The 21433-nt window shown below is 40.2% G+C and overlaps 1 protein-coding gene across 1 annotated transcript in view; it reads left to right on the top strand.

Moving 5' to 3' along the window:
• Nucleotides 1-21433, top strand: part of TTC9 (tetratricopeptide repeat domain 9) — a gene marked incomplete at both ends in the record, with an annotated part of 37868 nt that overhangs the window by 4477 nt on the left and 11958 nt on the right. Inside the window, one exon of the mRNA XM_083348369.1 lies at nt 21044-21226. Within this exon, the coding sequence (XP_083204495.1) occupies nt 21044-21226 (183 nt within the window). The remainder of the gene's footprint in view (nt 1-21043; nt 21227-21433) is intronic.

Genomic DNA, 21433 nt, shown 5'->3' with positions numbered 1-21433 from the left:
AATTGCAATGGATACTTGTAGAATGGAGGTGTGAGAGAGTAGTAGGTATGCTCTTCTTGTTGTAAGCTAAAATCTATGTTTTTCCGTACTTAAGGCAGGTTTTTTTCCCCTGACTTGGGGATGACGATTTTCCATCATCCCTACCCATCTAATCCTGCTGACTAGGAATCATAGGAGTTATAGTCTAGCACTGACCGATGCCTTCAAGTTGGAAAGCCTTAACTAAAGGCTGTATGTACTTCGGATATTTGGGCGTCAATACAGAGAGATCATTGCTCCACGTTTTATTGCTGAAAACAACATGAACGAGGTTTATAAAGAGGAACTGTTTTCGAAGCTGCTCAGATGACAAATGTTCTGAAGCTTGTCAAATGACAGTGTTTTGATCAGCAACCATTGTTTCAGGCATCCAAGTCGTGCCTTCAAGTTGCAATCAGTGAACTGTGAGTTTCTGTTGAAGCTACGATAATGCAGCTTTGAGATCCTCCTATAGGCTGCCTATGCAACATTTAGCCTTTTTAAAGACACATTTTAACAGATGCAGTATTTTGTTTTCTGCAACCTACATTCTTAGCTGTGATTCAGAGAAAGATTATCAGGTGACATTAAATACTGCTTTTCCTTGTACTTGTGCACATGTTTTAACATTGATTTGCTCACCCAAGTGTAATTCTGTATCATTTGGCAGATGAAAGGGTGGCGAAGTTTGACATTCATTGGTTTGTTTCCATCTCACATTGCACTTCCATGCTTACATGGTGTTGTATAGATGCCAGGTCTTCACTATTAATAATTCAGAGGATGCTGAAATGCTCCGTAGTTTTGAAGAATAGATATCGCTAAATGAAAATATCTGCATGATCATCAGATTGGTGGTGCCAATCAATCAGAGCTGGAAGATAAATAGAATTGAAAGGTGTGCATAAAGAACTGGTTTGCTGAAAGAATCTAGTAAGCTATTCAGAACTCTGCTTCATAGTACAAAGTATTTCTGTTTCTCATAAGATTTCATTATTATAGGTTTAGCTGCCGCACATTGTATATATTTATTCAGACCTCACTACACAACATTTTGAGTGCTAGATGAGTAGATGCAATCATGTTTCTTGGGGTATTATTCTAGGCATTACCATTATAAAACATATGCCCTGGTCCAGGGGCATCTATAGGGAGATTTACTGTAAGAAGTCAAGATGGGTCACACATTCAAGGCCCCCAACCCTTTTTTCTCATGTGTCTCATGTACTACACATATGAAAGGGAGTGTGGCTTCAGTAACATATGAAAATAATGTTATTAAATTTATATGCTGTCTGACTCCCAGTGACGGGGTCACCATCTTGATTCACATACCATCCCGGACACCTATGTAGAGATTTTATAGCGCTCAAAAGGATTTGACTGTGGAATGCTGCTGGTGAGGATGAAGGCAATATTTTCTTGTAAGAGTAAACTTGTAGTTTATCATTTATCTTCTGTGTATGCTGGTTTGTGTGTGTGTGTGTGTGTGTGTGTGTGTGTATGTCTATGCATAATATGCATGTACACTATAGTTATATATGTGCATGTATGTAAAATTTGTTAGTGCTGTGAATGGCATTTAAAATCAGCTAGGTAGAGAATAGCATAATTAACCTTAACAGCAGGGAGAGCCCATCCACTAATCAATAAAACATAGATACATCTTGCGGATAATAGACTTAAATTAGCTTCTTTTCAGTAAAATTGCAGAATTTATTTGCCTTGTGTCTCCTCCCCCACACCATATAAAATATAAGCATTACCACTCTACAACATTTGTATTGCCAAAGCTACAGCATAAGGTCATTCAAATTGATAAGTTAAGCCCAAATGGGATTGGTAGTTAGTGGTTCATTATGTAGTGAAAAAAACCATTATCACTGACCATGGGGATGCTGTGGTGGTCTTAAATACAATCACTAATCATAAAGTTGCTTTTTCAGTGTTGTCATTACCTCAAATAGTCATTAAACAAGATCTACCTGTATATATTTTCAATTCCCAAATTCTGTAACTGAAAATGAGTTGGCAGAGGTTGTTGGCTTAGCAATTGGAGTGATCATGGACAGTTTAGAAACCCTGGATAACATGTCTAGTATGTCAAGTTGCTTGTTTGGCTTTGGCTTTGGCTAAATTCTGAACATTGAATCATTCTGTTCACTTTGGGATGTTGGCTTTGACTTAATCTGATTATTAAGTGAATTGAGAGTGATAAACTATGATTTGAAAACATTCTGACTCATCTCCATCCTTTTATCTATTTATTTAGATAAAATTGCCAGTATCACTGGGAATCTTTGGTTTGATCCATAGAGTGGTCTCTTATGGGCTTTGTCAAATCTAGGATAGCTGTCATATATTATTATAAGAAAATCAAATTCTCTGCAGAGCTCTTTGATCTGTATATCAAATATCAAAGTGGCTGCTTTATGAAATGGTTAGGATATTAAAAGAATGATCACTCCTACAAAATAAAATTCCATTATTAATGACCAAATGAGTTTGAAGAAGCTATTTAGCTGTGATGCCTTGTCTGAACATTACCTTGCACTAGCAGTGAACTTGATTTTCTTAAGCCTCCTTCTGAATGAAATTGTGAAATGGGGGGAGGGGGGAGTAGGAGCCATGGCAAATCCTGATGTTATAATGAAACTGAACTTGAGCATTCCTGGGTCAGTAGGTTGGAACCGGATGCTTTTACTCATGAGTTATGCATTTCCATAGGACTTAATAATGGATTGCTTTCACAGTTTGACATACTCCCTTGTCATATCGGTTTGTCAAAAACAGATCGTGCCAGACAAACCTTATTGCATTCTTTGACCAAGTGACAAAATTAGTGGACCAGAGGAATACTGTAGATTTAATTTACTTGGATTTCAGTAAGGCATTTGATATAGTAGATCACAACCTACTACTTGATAAGATAGAAAAATGTGGGTTAGACAGCATCACCACCAGATGGATTCGTAGCTGGCTGACAGGCCGTACTCAGCGTGTGGTCCTCAATGGAACCGCATCTACATGGAAGGAAGTGTGTAGTGGGGTGCCCCAGGGCTCTGTTCTGGGCCCAGTGCTCTTCAACATCTTCATCAATGATTTGGATGAGGGGATAGATGGGGAACTCATCAAATTTGCAGATGACACCAAGCTGGCAGGAATAGCCAATACTCCAGAAGATAGGCTTAAGATACAGGAGGATCTGGACAGACTCGAACACTGGGCACTATCTAACAAAATGAAATTCAATTGTGAAAAAAGTAAGGTTCTGCATTTAGGCAGGAAAAATCAAATGCACAGGTATAGTATAGGCGGTACCTTGCTCGATAGTAGTAACTGTGAGAGGGATCTCGGAGTCCTAGTGGACAATCACTTAAATATGAGCCAGCAGTGTGCTGCAGCTGCCAAAAAAGCCAACACAGTGCTAGGCTGCATTAACAGAGGGATAGAATCAAGATCATGTGAAGTACTAATACCACTTTACAATGCCTTGGTAAGGCCACACCTGGAATACTGCATCCAGTTTTGGTCACCACGATGTAAAAAAGATGTCGAGACTCTAGAAAGAGTACAGAGAAGAGCAACAAAGATGATTGGGGGACTGGAGGCTAAAACATATAGGGAACAGTTGCTGGAATTGGGTATGTGTAGTTTAACGAAGAGAAGGGTGAGGGGTGACATGATAGCAGTGTTCCAATATCTCAGGGGCCGCCACAAAGAAGAGGGAGTCAAGCTATTCTCCAAAGCACCTGAAAGCAGGACAAGAAGCAATGATGGAAACTAATCAAGGAGAGAAGCAACCTAGAACTAAGGAGAAACTTCCTGACAGTTAGAACAACTAACCAGTGGAACAACCTGCCTCCAGAGGTGGTGAATGCTCCAACACTGGAAGTTTTTAAGAAGAGACTGGCCAGCCATTTGTCTGAAATGGTATAGGGTTTCCTGCCTTAGCAGGGGGTTGGACTAGATGACCTCCAAGGTCCCTTCCAACTTCTTCTTCTTCTTCTTCTTCTTCTTCTTCTTCTTCTTCTTCTTCTTCTTCTTCTTCTTCTTCTTCTTCTTCTTATTATTATTATTATTATTATTATTATTATTATTATTATTATTATTATTATTATTAAATGTAAAAAAAAGGTTTTTCCAGTGAGTTGAATGTCACTTCAGCTTACCTGGTGGTACCTGAATGCATCCCTGTGGCTGAGTTAATAACAGTCCAGAACAGGATGTCATTACCACCACATTCTGGGATGTTTTCTCCAAATCCTTGGTATTTTTCGGAGTCTGCCCACCCAAATACTCCAATATTGCTTAGCTTTTTCAAGATCAGTCAAGGTCATCTGCTATGACAAAAAAACATTTCAAAGTTAGGGAACAGGGTAGGATGATAAAAGGTATATTCTCTGAATCCCCTTTGGATCTTAAAATCACAAAGAGTTGGAGTTGTAGCACAGTCTCACACCTGCACATGCATCTCTACATCATGGGGGCTTTGGATAGCCTCAGGATCATCTCCATGTATGCAGGAGTTGTCTGCCCGTTTGTACCTGTCTGCCTGTCCATTTCCTGGTTGTAACAAACAAAGCTGGTGGCCACAATGATGGAGGGAGGGGAACCAGCTTGTCTACCCCTTCATTTGCTTGCCCCTGCTATTAAATAAGGATGGGTGTTGATCTGGAAGACCCTAGAAACAGTCCTTCAGTTTCAGCTTACACTGAAGCAGTTATTTACAGGTTTGTCTTTTGTGTGTGTGTAACTCTTATTTGTGGTAGCCATTATACCTGAGACTCTAAGCTTTCTGACCTGGTGACCTAATTTAGAATTCTGAGATATTGTGGGAGAGGCTGTTACAGGAGGCTTGCCACTCCCAAAATTGTTGCTACGGGGAACAACAATTCACAAAAGCACTACCTGCACAATTCTAGCCCACCTTCCACAGAACACTCCCTCCTGTCCTATTTTTGCACAGATAATTTAGGCCCATTTGTACACAGAGGGCTTCTGAGAAAGATGATGCTGGAGGCTGATTCATATCTTTTCTGCATGGAAAATTAATCTGAAAATTAAACTGTATCAACTGTAATTCATTCGTTAAGCTTTATGACCACCCTCAGAGTGAAATGATAAATTTCGTCCTCTTCTTGACTGAAACATCCCCAAATACTACACATCTGAAGTAAAGTGAGGCAGAAACCCTCTAAAGCAGGGGTGTCCTGCCTTGACAAACTTAAGACTTGTGGACTTCAACTCTCAGAATTCCTCAGCCGGCATGCTATAAATGTTGATCTATAATCTACATCAGACATGTCAAACTCGCAACATCACGTGACGTCGTGTGACGTATCGGAAGTTTTTTCCCATTGACGGCAATGCGGTGGGTGTTGTTTCCTCGTGATGCAACCGGCCCATGGGCCAGCAGTTTAACATCCCTGATTTACATGGTAATAAGTATTTCCCCACCCTTTCTGGATTCTTGCATTTTAAATCTCTATTAGTTCTCTTAAGAAAACTGATGTTGTTATTAATTTTCCCCCACAAAAGTCATAAGCCCATGCAGTTACTGTATGGTTCACTGTGTTGTGTGAACCCAGAGAATTGGGTTGAGTAACTGGGGTGCAGTTTACTATGTGTAAGCATAGCAAACTATGTTCACCAAAAAAATTCATGGAAAAATATCAGTGTTATATCTTGTCAGCAAGACAGTAATAAATGTATTTAAGCTGCCATAAGACTTCCTTCTTTTAAAGATAAAAGGCTTTGGGTTTTTTAGCAGTAAGATGAGGTGTCTAGCTTTTCCCTTCAGTCTTACTTAAACCTGGAGCAGGATCCCTTTTGTGGACAGGAATCAGAGGCAATCCACATAAATGTTCTTTTACTGCAATAACTAGATTCTATAAGAACTAGAAGGCTATAATTAACTATTCTTCCATTATCCAGCATCATCATGGGGTAGCTTGGTTCATAATTATCACACTGCCTAGATGTGAAATGGGATTTTCATGCAGAGTAGAAATTATAAAAGTGAAATCAAGAGCTTATTGTAGTTCATCTTCACGTTGCACAGTAGGATAGTATTCCTAGCAGATTGTAAAATCTACATATCTTTCTTTTTTACAATTGTAGCTAAAGATATGTCTCTCATTAAATAATTTGCAATGCAAAGTCAACTGCATGTAGATGTCTCTGGGTAAAATTAGAGTAAAAGCCCAACTCTGAGCAGCTAAGAAATTCTGGAATTAAAATGGTGGTTCTGCCTAAGTCACTTCTATCAAATATGGCCTTATGGAGTCTACTTAATGGGAGAAAACCAGGGCTTTTTTTCTCATAGAACGCTCAGAACAGAGTTCCGGCACCTTTTTTGGATGGAACCTTGTAGGGTAGGCAAGGCAGGTTGTATGACATGTGTGAGTTCCGGCCCTTTTTCTTTTACAAAAAAAGCACTGGAGAAAACCATTCCATTTCTAGGATTAAAGATGGTCTTCTACTACTTAACCTCAACTCAGGGGTTTTATGGACATATCCAAGTTGTTTTCTTGGCAACAGTATGAAAATGGTTTGCCATCACTGCCTTCCCAGTCTAGACTATAGTCATGTGTTTCTTGGAGGTCTCTAATAAAATTAGCCAAGGTCAGGCAGATGCTGCAACCTCCTTAGGCCTTTCTAGGATTAGTAATGCTAAAGTTGAGATAATGGATAGAGTCCTAGATCCTACGTCATGTTTCCATTTCTATCAAAGTACCATAGTCATAAGATTTTCCAAAATGCAAGACCATTTCATACCAAACCAGCAGCATCTCCTCAAGCAGCTTTGACAACTTGCTTCTGTTCATCACTCATGATGTTTGCAGCTGAGGTCCTTTTGTTACTGGCAAGATAGCTATTTTGATTAAAGAACAAAAAAAAAAGGAAGAAGGATAGAGGAATGTTGCTGGAAGATGATGAGATAAAAAGTAAGCCGCCCTGAGTCTTCGGAGAAGGGAGGGATATAAATGGAATTAAAATAAATAAATAAAATAAAATCTTCAGACAGCAGGGTTTATTTATAGTCATTTGCAATGGCTCATACCCTGTCAATTTCCTAAAGGGAGAGCAATGATCTAGTTCTTTTCCTAATTGCCATATCCCAAACAAAAGTGACTTTTTCAGCTGTGGTTGATATCTTCTATGCATGATTCTATCATTGTGGTGATACTGGCCATCTGACTTACAGGTGATTTAATTTGCAGAACAGGCTAATAATGATGGCATTCATACTTTAAGATAAGATAGATAAGATAACATTTATTATAGCTTTTTCTGGGTACACACTGGCACACATTAAAAATAAAATTGAAATGGCCAGACCTGGTAGAGCAAAGCAACTACTCAATAATCATCTACTTCTACTACACAGTGGATTTTTTGTCTCATATGCTATAATGTTTGGACCAACAATTCTAGATAAAATTTCCATCAGAGGAAAAATTACTGGTGCTTTGTGGTGTCTTTGTGAAAAGCTGTTTGTTTACCTACTGAAATGATTGGAAAACAACACTCAGCAGAGTCACTTGCAGTGTTACTCCCAAGACACAATCTGTGTAGATCCCTAGAGTATAGTAAACAAAGAGGACATCAGCCTTTTCTTGCCAAACATCTACAAGTTATTTTAAGCCTCTTCCCCTTCTGTACTCTTAAGTTCATATTGCAGTAGTTGTGCTTAAAGTCAAGAAAGCCTTTGCATCCTATATGGCTGAAAGTTGCATCCTGATCTGAAGACTGTAAACATGATTTTTTTAAAAAAAATCCCATTTATATCCCGCCCTTCTCCGAAGACTCAGGGCGGCTTACAATCTAAGAAGCACAAATCAATGTGCTTAGCAATAGCCTTCATTCTATGTATATGCCTGCTTATTAGGGCTTTCGCCTGCCCCCCAAGCGGCATTATTACAAAGTCAGCTTAATTGCCCCCAACAATCTGGGTCCTCATTTTACCTACCTCGGAAGGATGGAAGGCTGAGTCAACCTTGAGCCTGGTGGGACTCGAACCTGCACTAATTGCAGGCAGCTGGTGTTACTTAAGGAGGCATTAGCCCACTGCTCCACCAAGGCTCCTGTTTACATTTACCGTAGTTTCATGCAACTGGATTGTGGAAGGAGATTTGACTTCTTCTAGGTCCCTAAAACTATTTCTGGAAACTCTACATAAGGAGGGAGGGATTCTTTTAAATACACCGAAGGTAAAGAGCAGATCCTTGAAAGCTTCCAAGGACCTGGGCAGAGGCACCTAATGTTTTGTAGGGTTTTTTTCAGGATCCTGTAGGAGTTCCCACCATGGGGAGAGGAGAAGACACTTCTATAAGTATAGCATGTACCCCAATCTGGATCCAGCTTGCTATGTCAATTCATTTAAATCTGATTCATTCTGTTAAAATCTGCCTAAATAACTCTACTGTTGACTCTTCCCATCTGATGGAAAATTTAAAATAGAAGTAAGCAATCTTCAGGCTGAAAGCTGAACTGAGCCACTGAATGGGCCAAAATCTAAATTTTGATTTAAGTTGAATTGATTTAAGGTTAGTTGAATTAAATACAATTACTGGTATTTCTCATATATTTAGCCCCTTTTCCCTTTGGGTGCATTAAAAATTATAATTCAGCACCAAATTTTGGATCAGGTTTTAGGACTACTTTCAAGGTTTCTTTGAGGAACAACCTGTGGATTTATATCCCTCTTCCAACAGCATCTGAACATATTGCAATAGTTGTAGGCAGTGCTTTTTTTGTAAAAGAAAAAGGTGCCGGAACTCACACATGTTATACAACCCGCCTTGCCTACTCTACAAGGTTCCATCCAAAAAAGGTGCCGGAACTTCGTTCTGAGCGTTCAATGAGAAAAAAAGCCTTGGTTGTAGGTGCATGTATGTAGGTTTTCTTACAGCTTTAGATGGATAAGTGGAATTAGGGGCAACAGCAACCCAGTACAGGTAGTCCTCAACTTATGCCACAACTGAGCCCAAAATTTCTGTTGCTAAGTGAGTTTTGCCCCATTTTACAACCTTTCTTGTCACGGTTGTTAAATGAATCACTGCAGTTGTTAAGTTAGTAACATGGTTGTTAAATGAATCTGGCTTCCCCATTGACTGTGCTTGTCAGAAGGTCACAAAAGGTGATCACGTGACCCTGGGACACTGCAACCATCATAAATATGAGCCAATTGCCAGGTGCCTGAATTTTGCAGACCCTGGCGGTGCTGCAATGGTCATAAGTGAAAAACGGTCATAAGTAATTTTTTTCAGTTGTAACTTTGAATGATCATTAAACAAATTGCTGTGAGTCAAAGACTACCTGTACCACTTCCCATTGTTGATTCTAGTTCAGGCTAGAACTAAGGAGAAATTTCCTGACAATTAGAACAATTAATCACCGTCCAGAAGTTGTGGAAGCTCCAACACTGGAGGTTTTTAAGAAGAGATTGGACAGCCATTTGTCTGAAATGGTATAGGGTTTCCTCCTTGAGCAGTGGGTTGGACTAGAAGACCTCCAGGATCCCTTCCAATTTTATTATACTGTTATTCTGTTAATCTATGCATTTAACACTGTCACCCATGTCATGAGAACTAGCCTTCTGAAATCTACCTTTCCAGCTTAAAAATCTGTCGGTCTGTATTTTTCAATGTATTCTTACATTTCCAGTGCTGCATTCCTTAACTAGGGCATATTTTAGTCCTTGACTTATTGATGTGGTCCCAAAATTCCAAAACTCACAAACCTGGTTCTTCTGTGTACATAAGGAAAACATGGAAGGCCAAGCATCATCAGTCCCAAAGCCACCAACAGAGTCTCCCATTAGATCCAGGACCAGAAGCCATCAACAAATGGTCTGAAGATCCCATCCATATTCCTGAAATGGCACCCGCCTCTTTTCATTTAAGGAAGGATGGATATTAAAGAGTATGCTATATTTCAGGACAAAGTATCTTCTCACAGCAAACAGTACAATAATCTAGATGCACATTGATTAAAAATATTAAACCACAGCATCTAAAACAGATAAAACAAATACATTTAACATCAAAAGCAATACTGCAACAGAGAGAGTGGTGATAGTAATGTCAATCTTCCAAAAACCAACTGGAACAAAATGGTCCTTAGAACTTCTCCCAAATCCTCCAAATAGCTGTGAAACCTCCCTGGGGCTGGAATTCTAAACATGCTCTGCCAATGATTTCTATTCCTTGTCACCATCAAACTTTCTCACCGGTGGACCTAAGAACATGCCTAAAGATGTGTGTGTGTGTGTATGTGTGCGTGTGTGTGTGCACACACACATATGTGCCACATGTGTGCCAGTTTGGTCTAATGATTAAGGCACCAGGTTAGAAAGCGGGGGACTGTGAGTTCTAGTCCTGCCTTAGCCATGAAAGTCAGCTGGGTGACCTTGGACCAAACACTCACTCAGTCCATCTCAGGCTACAGGACTGTTATTATGGGGAAAACAGGAAGAGGAAGGAATGTTGGATGTGTTCACCACTTTGAGTTATTTGTAAGAATAATAAAGCTGGGATACAAATAAATATGCATGCATGCACATATTTTGTTAAATAATTAAAAATAAGGATAACAATGCAAACAAAAAACCCACAAGTGCTAAATGCATCTTTAACTATTATAAAATATTAAGAAACTGTATCATCTAAATGAACAATTGCACTATATATGAAATGCACATAATGTTTAAAAAATGGAGAGAAAAAAGAGAAAAGGGAGAAAAGGATTAGGAGAGCTGGACGTTGGTGTAATAAAGTGAGGTAATTTCAAAAAAAGTTGACCATAACAATTGAAAATTTTCCTCCTTGCTCCTTTGTCAAAAGAAGTTAATGATAAGCCTTATTAACAGTTCATAGCTGCAGTTTAAAGCAGATTTATAATCCTAATGTTAAATATATATATATTATTTATTTGTCACAATTCTAAACCACTTATTTCCCTCAAAGAGGAACTCTGGGCAGTGCACAATAAAATGTCAAAATATAAAACAGTATATATAAAAGTTAAAAACTTGAATAAGAGGCAAAAGGTTAAAATTAGTTAAAAGTTCGTGAAGGCAGAGCTTTCAGGGGACTAAGCAGCCCCAATTTGTCTGAAATCAGCCCCTGTTCCCATGTCCAAATTTAATAAGCTCTTCATAGATTCTGAGCAGATTCTATGGTCAAGAAGAGCATGTCCTTATTGAGCAGCAAAGCCATGTTCCAAAGTCGTGCTGACTATCTTATAAATTTTAAACCAAAATTATAGGATAAATTATAACAATCATTGGAGAAACCCAAACTGTGAGATGAAATGTTCTTATGACTTGCATCTCCAACAGCTTGACAATTGTAAGTAATTCTTATTAAACATGTTGTTGTTAGCTGCAAAGTTGTGTCCAACCCATCGTGACCCTATGGACAACATTCCTCCAGGCCTTCCTGTCCTCTACCATCTTCTGGAGTCCATTTAAGCTCACGCCTACTGCTTCAGTGACTCCATCCAGCTACCTGATTCTCTGTTGTCCCTTTCTTCTATTGCCCTCAACCTTTCCCAGCATTAGGCTCTTCTCCAGTGAGTCCTTCCTTCTCATTAGGTGGCCAAAGTATTTGAGTTTTAGTTTCAGGATCTAGCCTTCTAAAGAGCAGTCAGGGTTGATCTCCTCTAGGACTGACTGGTTTGATCGCGCCTTGCAGTCCAAGGGACTCGCAGAAGTCTTCTCCAGCACCAGAGTTCAAAGGCCTCAATTCTTTGGCGCTCAGCCTTTTTTATGGTCCAACTTTCACTGCCATACATTGCAACTGGGAAGACCATAGCCTTGACTATACGCACTTTTGTTGACAGGGTGATGTCTCTGCTTTTTAGTGTGCTGTCTAGATTTGCCATGGCTTTCCTCCCGAGGAGCAAGCGCCTTTTAATTTCTTGGCTACAGTCCCCATCTGCAGTGATCTTGGAGCCCAGGAAAATAAAATCTGTCACTACCTCCATTTCTTCCCCATCTATTTGCCAGGAATTGAGAGGGCCAGATGCCATGATCTTGGTTTTCTTAATGTTTAGTTTCAACCCAACTTTTGCACTCTCCTTCTTCACCCACAACAAGAGGCTTTTTAGTTCCTCTTTAAACATAATAAAGGGTAAAAGTTTCCCCTGTCCAGTCAAGCCTAACTCTAGGGGGCAGTGCTCATCTCTGTTTCGTAGTTGAGGGAGCCTGTTTTGCCCAAAGACATTCCCCTGGTCATGTGGCTAGCATAACTAAACGCTGAGGAGCACAAAATGCTGATACCTTCCCACCAAAATGGTACCTATTTATCTACTCACCATGCAAACTGCTAGATTGGCAGAAGCTGGGGCAAACTGTTGGGGAACTCGGGTTTGAACCCAGGCTGCCAGCTTTGATAAACTCAGAGTCTTAAACCGCTGAGCCATTGCACCCCCACTAAAAATATTATGCAGCGCCAACATTTACATGACACAGTTTTTTTGTTGTGCTAACAGTTCAGGTACTGATCTTAAGATTTGGGCAGGTAAACATGAGTGCAGGTGGTCTTCCAGTTAGATCACTCAAAAATGAATTAAAGATTAACACCAACATCTCAAATTGGGATTGGCAATAAACATATTGAGAAGTCTTGCTGCCACATAGCAAATGCCACATAAATGAGGGCTGGGTGACTTTGGGCCAGTCACTCTCTCTCAGACCAACCCACTTCACAGAGTGGTTGTTGTAGAGAAAATAGGAGGAATGTTGTGTATATTTGGCAGCTTAAATTACTTATAAAGCAGTAAAGGTAGGATAAAAATGTAGTAAACAAACAAGTAAATAAATAAATGGTATATTTCTAATATACATAGAGGTCTGCAACTATTTCCCAAGTCTCCAAGATTGATTTTGTGGGTATATTGCAGACAGTGGTGGGATTCAGCCAGTTCGCACCACTTCGGCAAAACCGGTAGCTAATTTTTTGCTGCCCAGGCCCAGAATGGACTTCTGGAAGCAGCATCCACACAGGGAACCGGTTGTTCACATATTTGAATCCCACCACTGATTGCAGACCATATGGAGCAGAAGTTGAGAAAGTCTCATTCCTTGAGCAGAGGTAATCTGACAAATGGCTACAAGAGTTTCTTGTTTTTATTTCTTCAGGTCCCCAGTTAGTTATCCCAGTACTATTTGAAAATGCAAAGTTCACTTGAAAATATTTGCAGCATAGATTGCAGTGTAGAAATACCTTCTGACCCTAATCTTGCTATCCATGCAAGGATGGCAGGTCCATTGTTTATTGAAGCTATTTATATTCTATATAAATTCAGAGGCCCCTCACTGCAACCCCAATTAATTATATTCACAGTGAGAAGATAGTCTTTAGGCTCTTTAGAACCATTGACCATTCCACTGAATCAATGCTAGGCAGAAGAAACAGTTCTACTCTATCACATACTTATTTCCAACTGTCTCCCTTGGAAGTCTTAAATCTTTCACACACGGCAATGGTGCCAGTTGGCCCATTGGAAGGGCCATGGAGAATAGCCAGCTGGAACAGGAAATGCTCTTTGGCCCTCTGCCTCATGCTTCAGGTGGGGCATTATTTGAACTATATTTCAAAAGTGTTTCATCTAACTATATTTATTTTACAAAGGCAATAAATAATCTCCCTCTTATTAAAGGATTTTTTTTATTGTATTACAAAGAGAAGAAAATGAATGGTGGAACTCCAAGGTCACCTTAGACTCTAGAGCAAGGGTAGGCAACCTTGGCTCTTTTATGACTTGTGGACTTCAACTCCCAGAATTCCTGAGCTAACATGGCTGGCTGAGGAATTCTGGGAGTTGAAGTCCACAAGTCATAAAAGGGCCAAGGTTGCCTACCCCTGCTCTAGAGCACGGGTGTCAAACTTGCCACGTCATGTGATGTGTCACGATGTATCGCGACTCTTTTTGCAATGGGGTGGGCGTGGCTTTGGTATGATGAAACTGGCCCACGAGGAAGCAGATTATCTGGATCTGGATTTGGGCCTGGGGTAAAAAGTGCATTGGTCATCTAGTGAATGATCCATCCTGGGATCTGAATGCTTCCCTTCTCATCTATTTTGACCTCTTGGTGGCTTCTACAGCCATCACCATGGTACCCTTCTGATTGCAAGAGCAGAGTGTAGGGGACCCTGTTCTAAAATCATTCTACACTTTCCTGAGTAGGCAGTGCCACTTGGTGATGATTGGGGAAGAGAAGTCTCCCCAAAAGATGCCTACATGTGGGTGCTGCAGGGTTAATCTTTACGTCCCCTGTTATTTCACATCTATACAAAGCTACTGGGAAGGTCATCAATTGGTTTCAGCTGTGGTGAAAGGAAAACAACTGAGATTAAGTCTCTGCAAAAAGGAGGCTTCTGGGCAAACTGCCTCTCCCAGTGATAATTCTGGATAAAGACCCTCCTCTCGAAGGAGCAGGCCCACTTGGACTCAGACGTCTCTTGGACTCTGTTATATATTTTTAATTTGTTTATCAAATTTAGGAGCCATCCATCTCCTTCATAGAGTGGTTATATACAGGTAAAAGTTAGGGCTAGAAGAGATTTTACTCAGCTCCATCCAGCCCATGAAATAGTTATAGCTTTTCCTGCAGTGCAATCCCTGGCAACAGATACTCCTGCTTTCATTACTTACTGAATCGACCACTTCAGTGAGCTCTACGTGGGGCTGCATTGAAAAACTATCTAGAAACTACAGTCGGTGCAGAATTCAGTTGCCTACCTCCTACCATGTTTGAGCCATCAATAGCAAATAGTATCAGTTTTGTGAACGCTGATTTGGCTCTGTTGGAAGAAAAGTCTCCATCATGGTTCCTCCAAGCGGGGAATAAACATGGCAACTGCTATGGGAAGAAGGTTGTAGTTTATTGCAGAGGAAAGCCAGACAGAGAGATAGATCCAACAGAAAAAAGAGAGCCTGACCACATGTGGGTAGTGAGTTTTTATACCCCCTGGACTCTATTGTCTGGAGTTATTTCCTGTTTCAAGCTTTCTATTTCCTTTGTCACGTATTCTGTCCTGAGCCTAGGTGTTCCCCTCTAGGATTCTTGCTGGTTGTATGTCCCAGCCCACCTCCCTGGGGCAGGGGTATGTATTTTAGAAGTCTGAAGTCTTCTTAGCTTCAACCTTCCTAAATGGTTTACATCTGCATTTCTATAGAGTTGGTTTCTGCTTGGGGGAGGGAGACTTGGGGCTATTAAGAAAAACTGGGCATGCTTTTCTGCCTTTTTAACTTCTTTTTAGGAAATGTATTTTCCTGCCTTTTTAATATTTCCTTCTCTGGGGAGCTGACTTCCCACAGCTCCAATAGATAAAATTCAAAGTGCTGGTTTTAACTGGAATGGCTTATCCTCTAGGCATTTTTGCAAACAAGCAAGCAAACAAACAACAAACAAAAAACACCATCCTCATATATACATGTAGTTTCATCTTTAGCCACCAATGTCTCTTTAAAAACAATAAAAATATATTTTAGAACACCAAATATCCACAGAATTGATTATCAATATCTTTATTAGATTCTATAACATTTACCGGTATGTCTTTTGCTACCCCAAAGGGGCTGTCTTTTCTTCATTTTCCATCAGCAATAAATTAACAAGCAGTTGGTATTCTTTGGGATATTTTTTTCCCCAACCATGCTACTCCAGAAAAAAAATGAATTACTTATCTAATTATCACTTACAGTTATCTGCACAGACTAAAGATTAACTAATCTAGGAACAGGATTAGTTTGTTGCCATAAGAAAAAAAAATCTGACAACCTGCAGAATATCACAAACACCTTCATTTTATTTAGGTTATTGGAGCTTGAAAATCATTACAGGGATCAACACGCTTCTGACACAGTAATGGACACTAGGGACAATTTCCATGACTTCATAAAATAGATTTGATGAAATTGCTGGGACTAAATGATTGATCATAAAGATATACTAATCTATAAAGGGAATTATAACTCAGTGCTTGATCATGTGCTTTGATTACAAACAGGTCCATGTTCAGTCTGTTTAGAGCAGAGGTCCCCAACCTTTTGGGCACAAGAGACCGGTTACATGGAGAGAGGGTTTTCCACGGACCGGAGGGGGCGTGGTTTTGTGTGCTGCCTGCATCCTGTTGATGGGGCTCTTCTTGCTTGTGTGGACCAGATGCTGGCCTGCCGCAGCCCAGTACCGGTCCACAGACCGGGGGTTGGGGACCCCTGGTTTAGAGCCTCCAAGTGACGCTGAGAAACACTTTTGTCTGAAATCTTGCAGAACTTCTGTGACATTAAATGTCATCGAGTCTGGTTGGACTCAGAGTAATTGCATGGACAGGTACTCTTCTCCCACTAGAGTGTTAAAGATAATTCTGTGCTAGGTGCATCAAATGTTCTGTTTCAGAATAAAGCAGCTTCTTGTGACCCTGCCATTGTTAAGCCTGCAGATGCTTTTGCAGTCTTTTACTCTTCACAATTTGTCTCTTTGTGGCACTGACAGACAACCTTATGCAAGGAGGTTGCGCTCTGACTGGACTGGGTAAAGTTCTTGGGCAAAGGGCAGCTGTTTATGCCACTGTACCTGTTATTTGATACATAAATATAGAACTACATTTGCAGGGCTGTCAAGGATTTTAGTTTCAGATTCACACCTTCATGAGAAGGAAGTGTGGAAACAGGAAGAGACATGGGGGTGGAAAACTGAAAGGAATGGCTGCCTCCATTTCAAGCTCCATGAGAAGAGAGCTGATTTTTTTTAAAAAAAAAAAGGGGGGGGGAGAATTTATTGCTTTTGAAGGCAATGGAACAAATTTCCAATGGTAACAGCAACTTTTTAAATGGGTTGAAATCTCTTTTTTTTCCCCTCCACTCCTCGTCTCATTATATCTACTCCCCTCTAAAACAGTGTCCTTCAACCTCAGCAACCTTTAGCGGTGTGGACTTCAACTCCCAGATTTCTCCAACCAGCATGCTGGAGAAAAAGTTGACGAGGTTGTTGAGAAAGCTTGCTCTAAAGCTGTATTCGTCCAAAGAGGAGCTCCTGGTCCCACCAACTATATGAACCTGGAAGCAAAGGACCAAAAGAATAGTGTGGTCTTTGGATAACCATTTCTTGGCAAATCTCTCTTTGGACTGGGTCAACCCTGCTGACTCTGCTTCTGCTCTCTCTTTGTGAGGAAGGGGATAAATTCAGGACCACGGGCAGACATTGCACTCTATGCCTTTGTGCATTTAAGATGTATTTTGAATTTAAGATGTATTTCAAATGGAAATGTCAGTCCCCAGATTTTTATTTGTTTGGAGTATCACTGGGGAGGCTGCATTAGTCAAGGAGGAAAATCTAATCCTTTACCACTCTGTAGCTGTCCTGATGAAAATCTGCTGCTTTAGGCTGCTGTTTGCATTGGGAACAAATCCCCATTAGTGCTGTTTGTGATGTGTGACAAATTTCCATCACATCTGATAAGTGCATGTAGAATCAAGCTATGACTCTTTGATGTTCAAAACAGAACTCAGGTGACCTGGCCCAATGATTGAAAATAATTTGTCTTAGCATTCAGGCATTTTCTTTCTTTTATTTGTCACACCCCTTTCCCAATCCCCATCTCCATCTGAAACTACCATCTGTAACCAGCAGCCAGTTCCTCTTGCTGCATAACAGCATCGGCCCTAAAATTATGCCTTTCCTTCAGGACAGAGCTGATACTGATTTCCACGGACGCTCACAACAAGAACACCTATGGTTGATATCCAGCTAATGTCCATAGTATCTGTAACTCATGAAATCAACAAGGCTTGAATTCAAGGCTAAGTTGTGCAACAGGTTTAATGGGGACATGCTGGAATTTAATCAATGACTGATAGCGAACTGATCACTATTATGTCAGAATCAGTGGCAGCATAGTTTGGACTACAAATTGCTAGACAATGAATTTAAGTACAGGGGGAGAACTGTGGGAAGTAGGATGCTGGACCAGGCAGATCTTATATCTGTTTTGCAGGCTATCATGAACAGATTGAGGGGACAATTGTGGATCAAACTTGATTTTGCAATTCTGCATCCTAATAGAGAAGGAAAATATTGCTAAGCATATACAGGTAGTCCTCAACTTAAAACAGTTAATGTAGTGACTGTTCAAAGTTACAACGGCAATGAAAAAAAAAATGACTTATGACCATTTTTCACACTTATGACCACTGCAGCATCCCCATAGTCATGTGATCAAAATTCGGATGCTTGGCAACTAATTCATATTTTTGATGGTTGCAGTGTCCCGGGATCCTGTGAACACCTTTTGTGACCTTCTGATAAGCAAAATCAATGGGGAAGCCAGATTCACTTAAGACCCATGTTACTAACTTAACTGCAGTAATTCACTTAACAACTGTAGCAAGAAAGGTCATAAAATGGGGCAAAATTCACTTAACAAATTTCTTGCTTAGCCACAGAAATTTTGGGCTGAACTGTGGTCATACGTTGAGGACTACCTGTGCTACTGAAAAGGAGTCAGAGCACATCTGGCTGCACTTGTTCCACCCCGTTCCGTGTTCAGGTCTAAGACAACTTGCCATGGCCAACTTGCCGTGGGACAATCCAGCCATAGCAGTTACAGGAATAGCAAAGAAATGGTGGAACTGAATTATTAAAGAAAGGATGCAAAAGGAGGGACAAAATGAAATGTGGATGACAAAAATTAAAATATTTTTAAAATTATTTTAAATAATTAAATTGAATTGTTGAATTGTCCCGTGGTGAGTTGGCCCATGGAGAGTTGGTCCATGGCGAGTTCTCCCATTTCATGATCAATGAGTGGAGACAGGACCTGGAGACAGGGTCCATTTCAGAAATTCCATTGAGCTGTCTGCTGTTACTGCATCCAGCCGAGAGAGAGAGAGAGAGAGAGAGAGAGAGAGAGAGAGAGAGAGAGAGAGAGAGAGAGAAGGAGGGGGGGAGAGAGAGGTCCATCATACATACACACACATACACACATCACATACACAAACACACACACTCATTGTTTTATATTATACATAAAACACTCAAGTACAAAAATTCATATTAAAAGGCTAGGAGAGAGCATCAGATAATATGAACAATGGAGCCACCTCATTCCCTTGTAATCCCCAAACCTGTTGACATAACAAGGTCTTGAAGGACTTCTGGGAAGTTGTCAGAGATGAAGCCAATCTCATCTTGAGGGGATGATGTCCCACAGGACAGATGCCACAGCAGAAAAGGCCTGTCTCCAGGGTCCCACCAGATGTGACTCCTTGGCAGACAGGACACGCAACATACCTGTTCTGCCAGATATGATGACATGGGCAGATGTAACTGAGAAGAGGCAGCCCATCTAATACTGACATTATGACGAAGGTGGGGACCAAATTGTTTCAATCCATGGCTTCTTATATACTCTCTCCCCTTCAAGGTCAGAAATTTTTTCCATCTTGGAAAAAAAAGTCCCTCTTGTAAAAAAGCAGGAACAGGGATCCTATTTCTGGCTTTGAACTAATGAATTCTATGTCCCTTGTCACAGTAGTGCCATTGTGAACAAAAAAAAGAGTCTCTATTGGAAGTGATGTGATATAAAAATATACAGAGAGAAGTGCAGAATTAGCCCATTCTTGCTATATTGTACCTGGCACAAAATACAGGCACGGAGATTTCTCACTATGGCCATAGGATAGAGCATTTAATAACTATGTACCTTTGCCTGTGCATGTGTAGATCTGTAAAATTGATGTGATTGTGTGGCTTCCGTTCAGGAAAGGTACAATTTGTGTAGAGTTTTTGTGAGCGAAAAACAAGCACGTTAAGCACGAAAAGCTGAATCACTTGCCAAACACATGACGAGAAAGAACATCAAAAAGGTGTCTGAGAACAGACCAGGTTGCTAGATTTTTGTCTGTTGACCCCATGGTGACAGCAGTTCTTTTCAATCTTCATATCATTCTGTAGACTGAAGATACCAGGATATGATGCAAGCAAAAGTAATTTTTTTACATACAATCACAGTCCAGTCAGTGAGTCACTACCCTGAACCTGTAAATGGTATTCTGCTCTGAAATAACCACAGGGCTTATATAGTCAGTTTACATCTTCAGTGGTTGTTATGTATCCCTTAGTGACAAAGGGGCTGTTGTAGGAAGTCCTAGGACATATTGCCCCATGGTTTTACAAAATATTTTTTAAATAAATTAGTCTGTCCTTCATTTGCAGCGTAAAAAAAGATAAAGAAGATATTCTAAACAATCCAAAACACTATGTAGCAGCTTTATAACTTTTGCAGGAATGTGCAGTTGTGTACACAAATGTTACACATCAACTTTTAGTACGCATAGCATGCATAGCTTCTGTATCAACAAGTGTCTAATTTTCATCTTGTGGGGATCTTGATTACAGAGCATCTTTTCAGATTGTAACAGAAGAGGGAAACAGATTGTTGTGAATGGCTTTGAGTAAGAAAATAAAGTGCAAGTGTTGTTGAGTTAAAGGTATACAGTTAAAAGAGAAAGTATTATTAGGTATTATGCATGACTTCATGTTACGTAGCCTTGCAATTCAAGTATCCCTATTTATGTGTTCATAAAACTATTTTCTCTTTATTCTAATGTCTTTTAATATGCCCCATATAATTCAGCATTCTGTTTTTTTATTACTTTCCAATACCTTTTATTTGTGTGTATTATTTTAATCATGCAGTTTAAATCCATTTGCCTGCCTGTACAACGTTTTATTCCTGGTGCATAGGGAATTCCTGGCTCATTTGTAAAACTAACGAACAAGTGGATACCCATCCATCCATGCCATCTTTACGTCTAATTATAGTGTAGACAATTTCTGCTGAGATTAGAGTTGGGAAAATGGAATCTGATGCTCAGCTAAATGAGAATACCATGCCCTAAGTTGCTTCCTTTTCATCCAACTCCACATCCTTTCTGTGTTGGTTTTGAAAGAGTGGTTCTCCAAAATAGTCTTACGCCATACTAATTGCTGTTCCTTTTTCTCTTGTAGCCTGCCTACTTCAAGCTGAGCTGGTGAACTATGAGCGGGTCAAAGAATATTGCCTGAAAGTACTGAAGAAAGAAGGGGAGAACTTCAAGGCACTCTACCGGTCAGGAGTAGCATTCTATCATCTTGGAGACTACAACAAGGCCCTTTACTACTTGAAAGAAGCAAGGTCTCGGCAGCCAACAGGTACTACTAAGAGATCATCCGCTGTCGCTCACTTCTCATCAGCACTGTTTGCCTCTCCTTTCTAAAAATGTATTTTGCTCAGAACAAACTCCCTTGTCTTCACTCGAGTCATTTTTTTTCTGCTCCTCTTCTCGCACTTGTCATCCACAGAGTGCAATTGCTCAGGACTGCAATCTTGGATTTCCTTGCACCATATTTATGATTGCT

The sequence above is a fragment of the Vipera ursinii genome (genome assembly GCF_947247035.1).
Source record: "Vipera ursinii genome assembly, chromosome: 1".
In the NCBI taxonomy this organism is placed as follows: Eukaryota; Metazoa; Chordata; class Lepidosauria; order Squamata; family Viperidae; genus Vipera; species Vipera ursinii.
The sequence above is the reverse complement of the archived record's forward strand: the minus strand, read 5'-3'. Positions and strand labels throughout refer to the sequence as shown.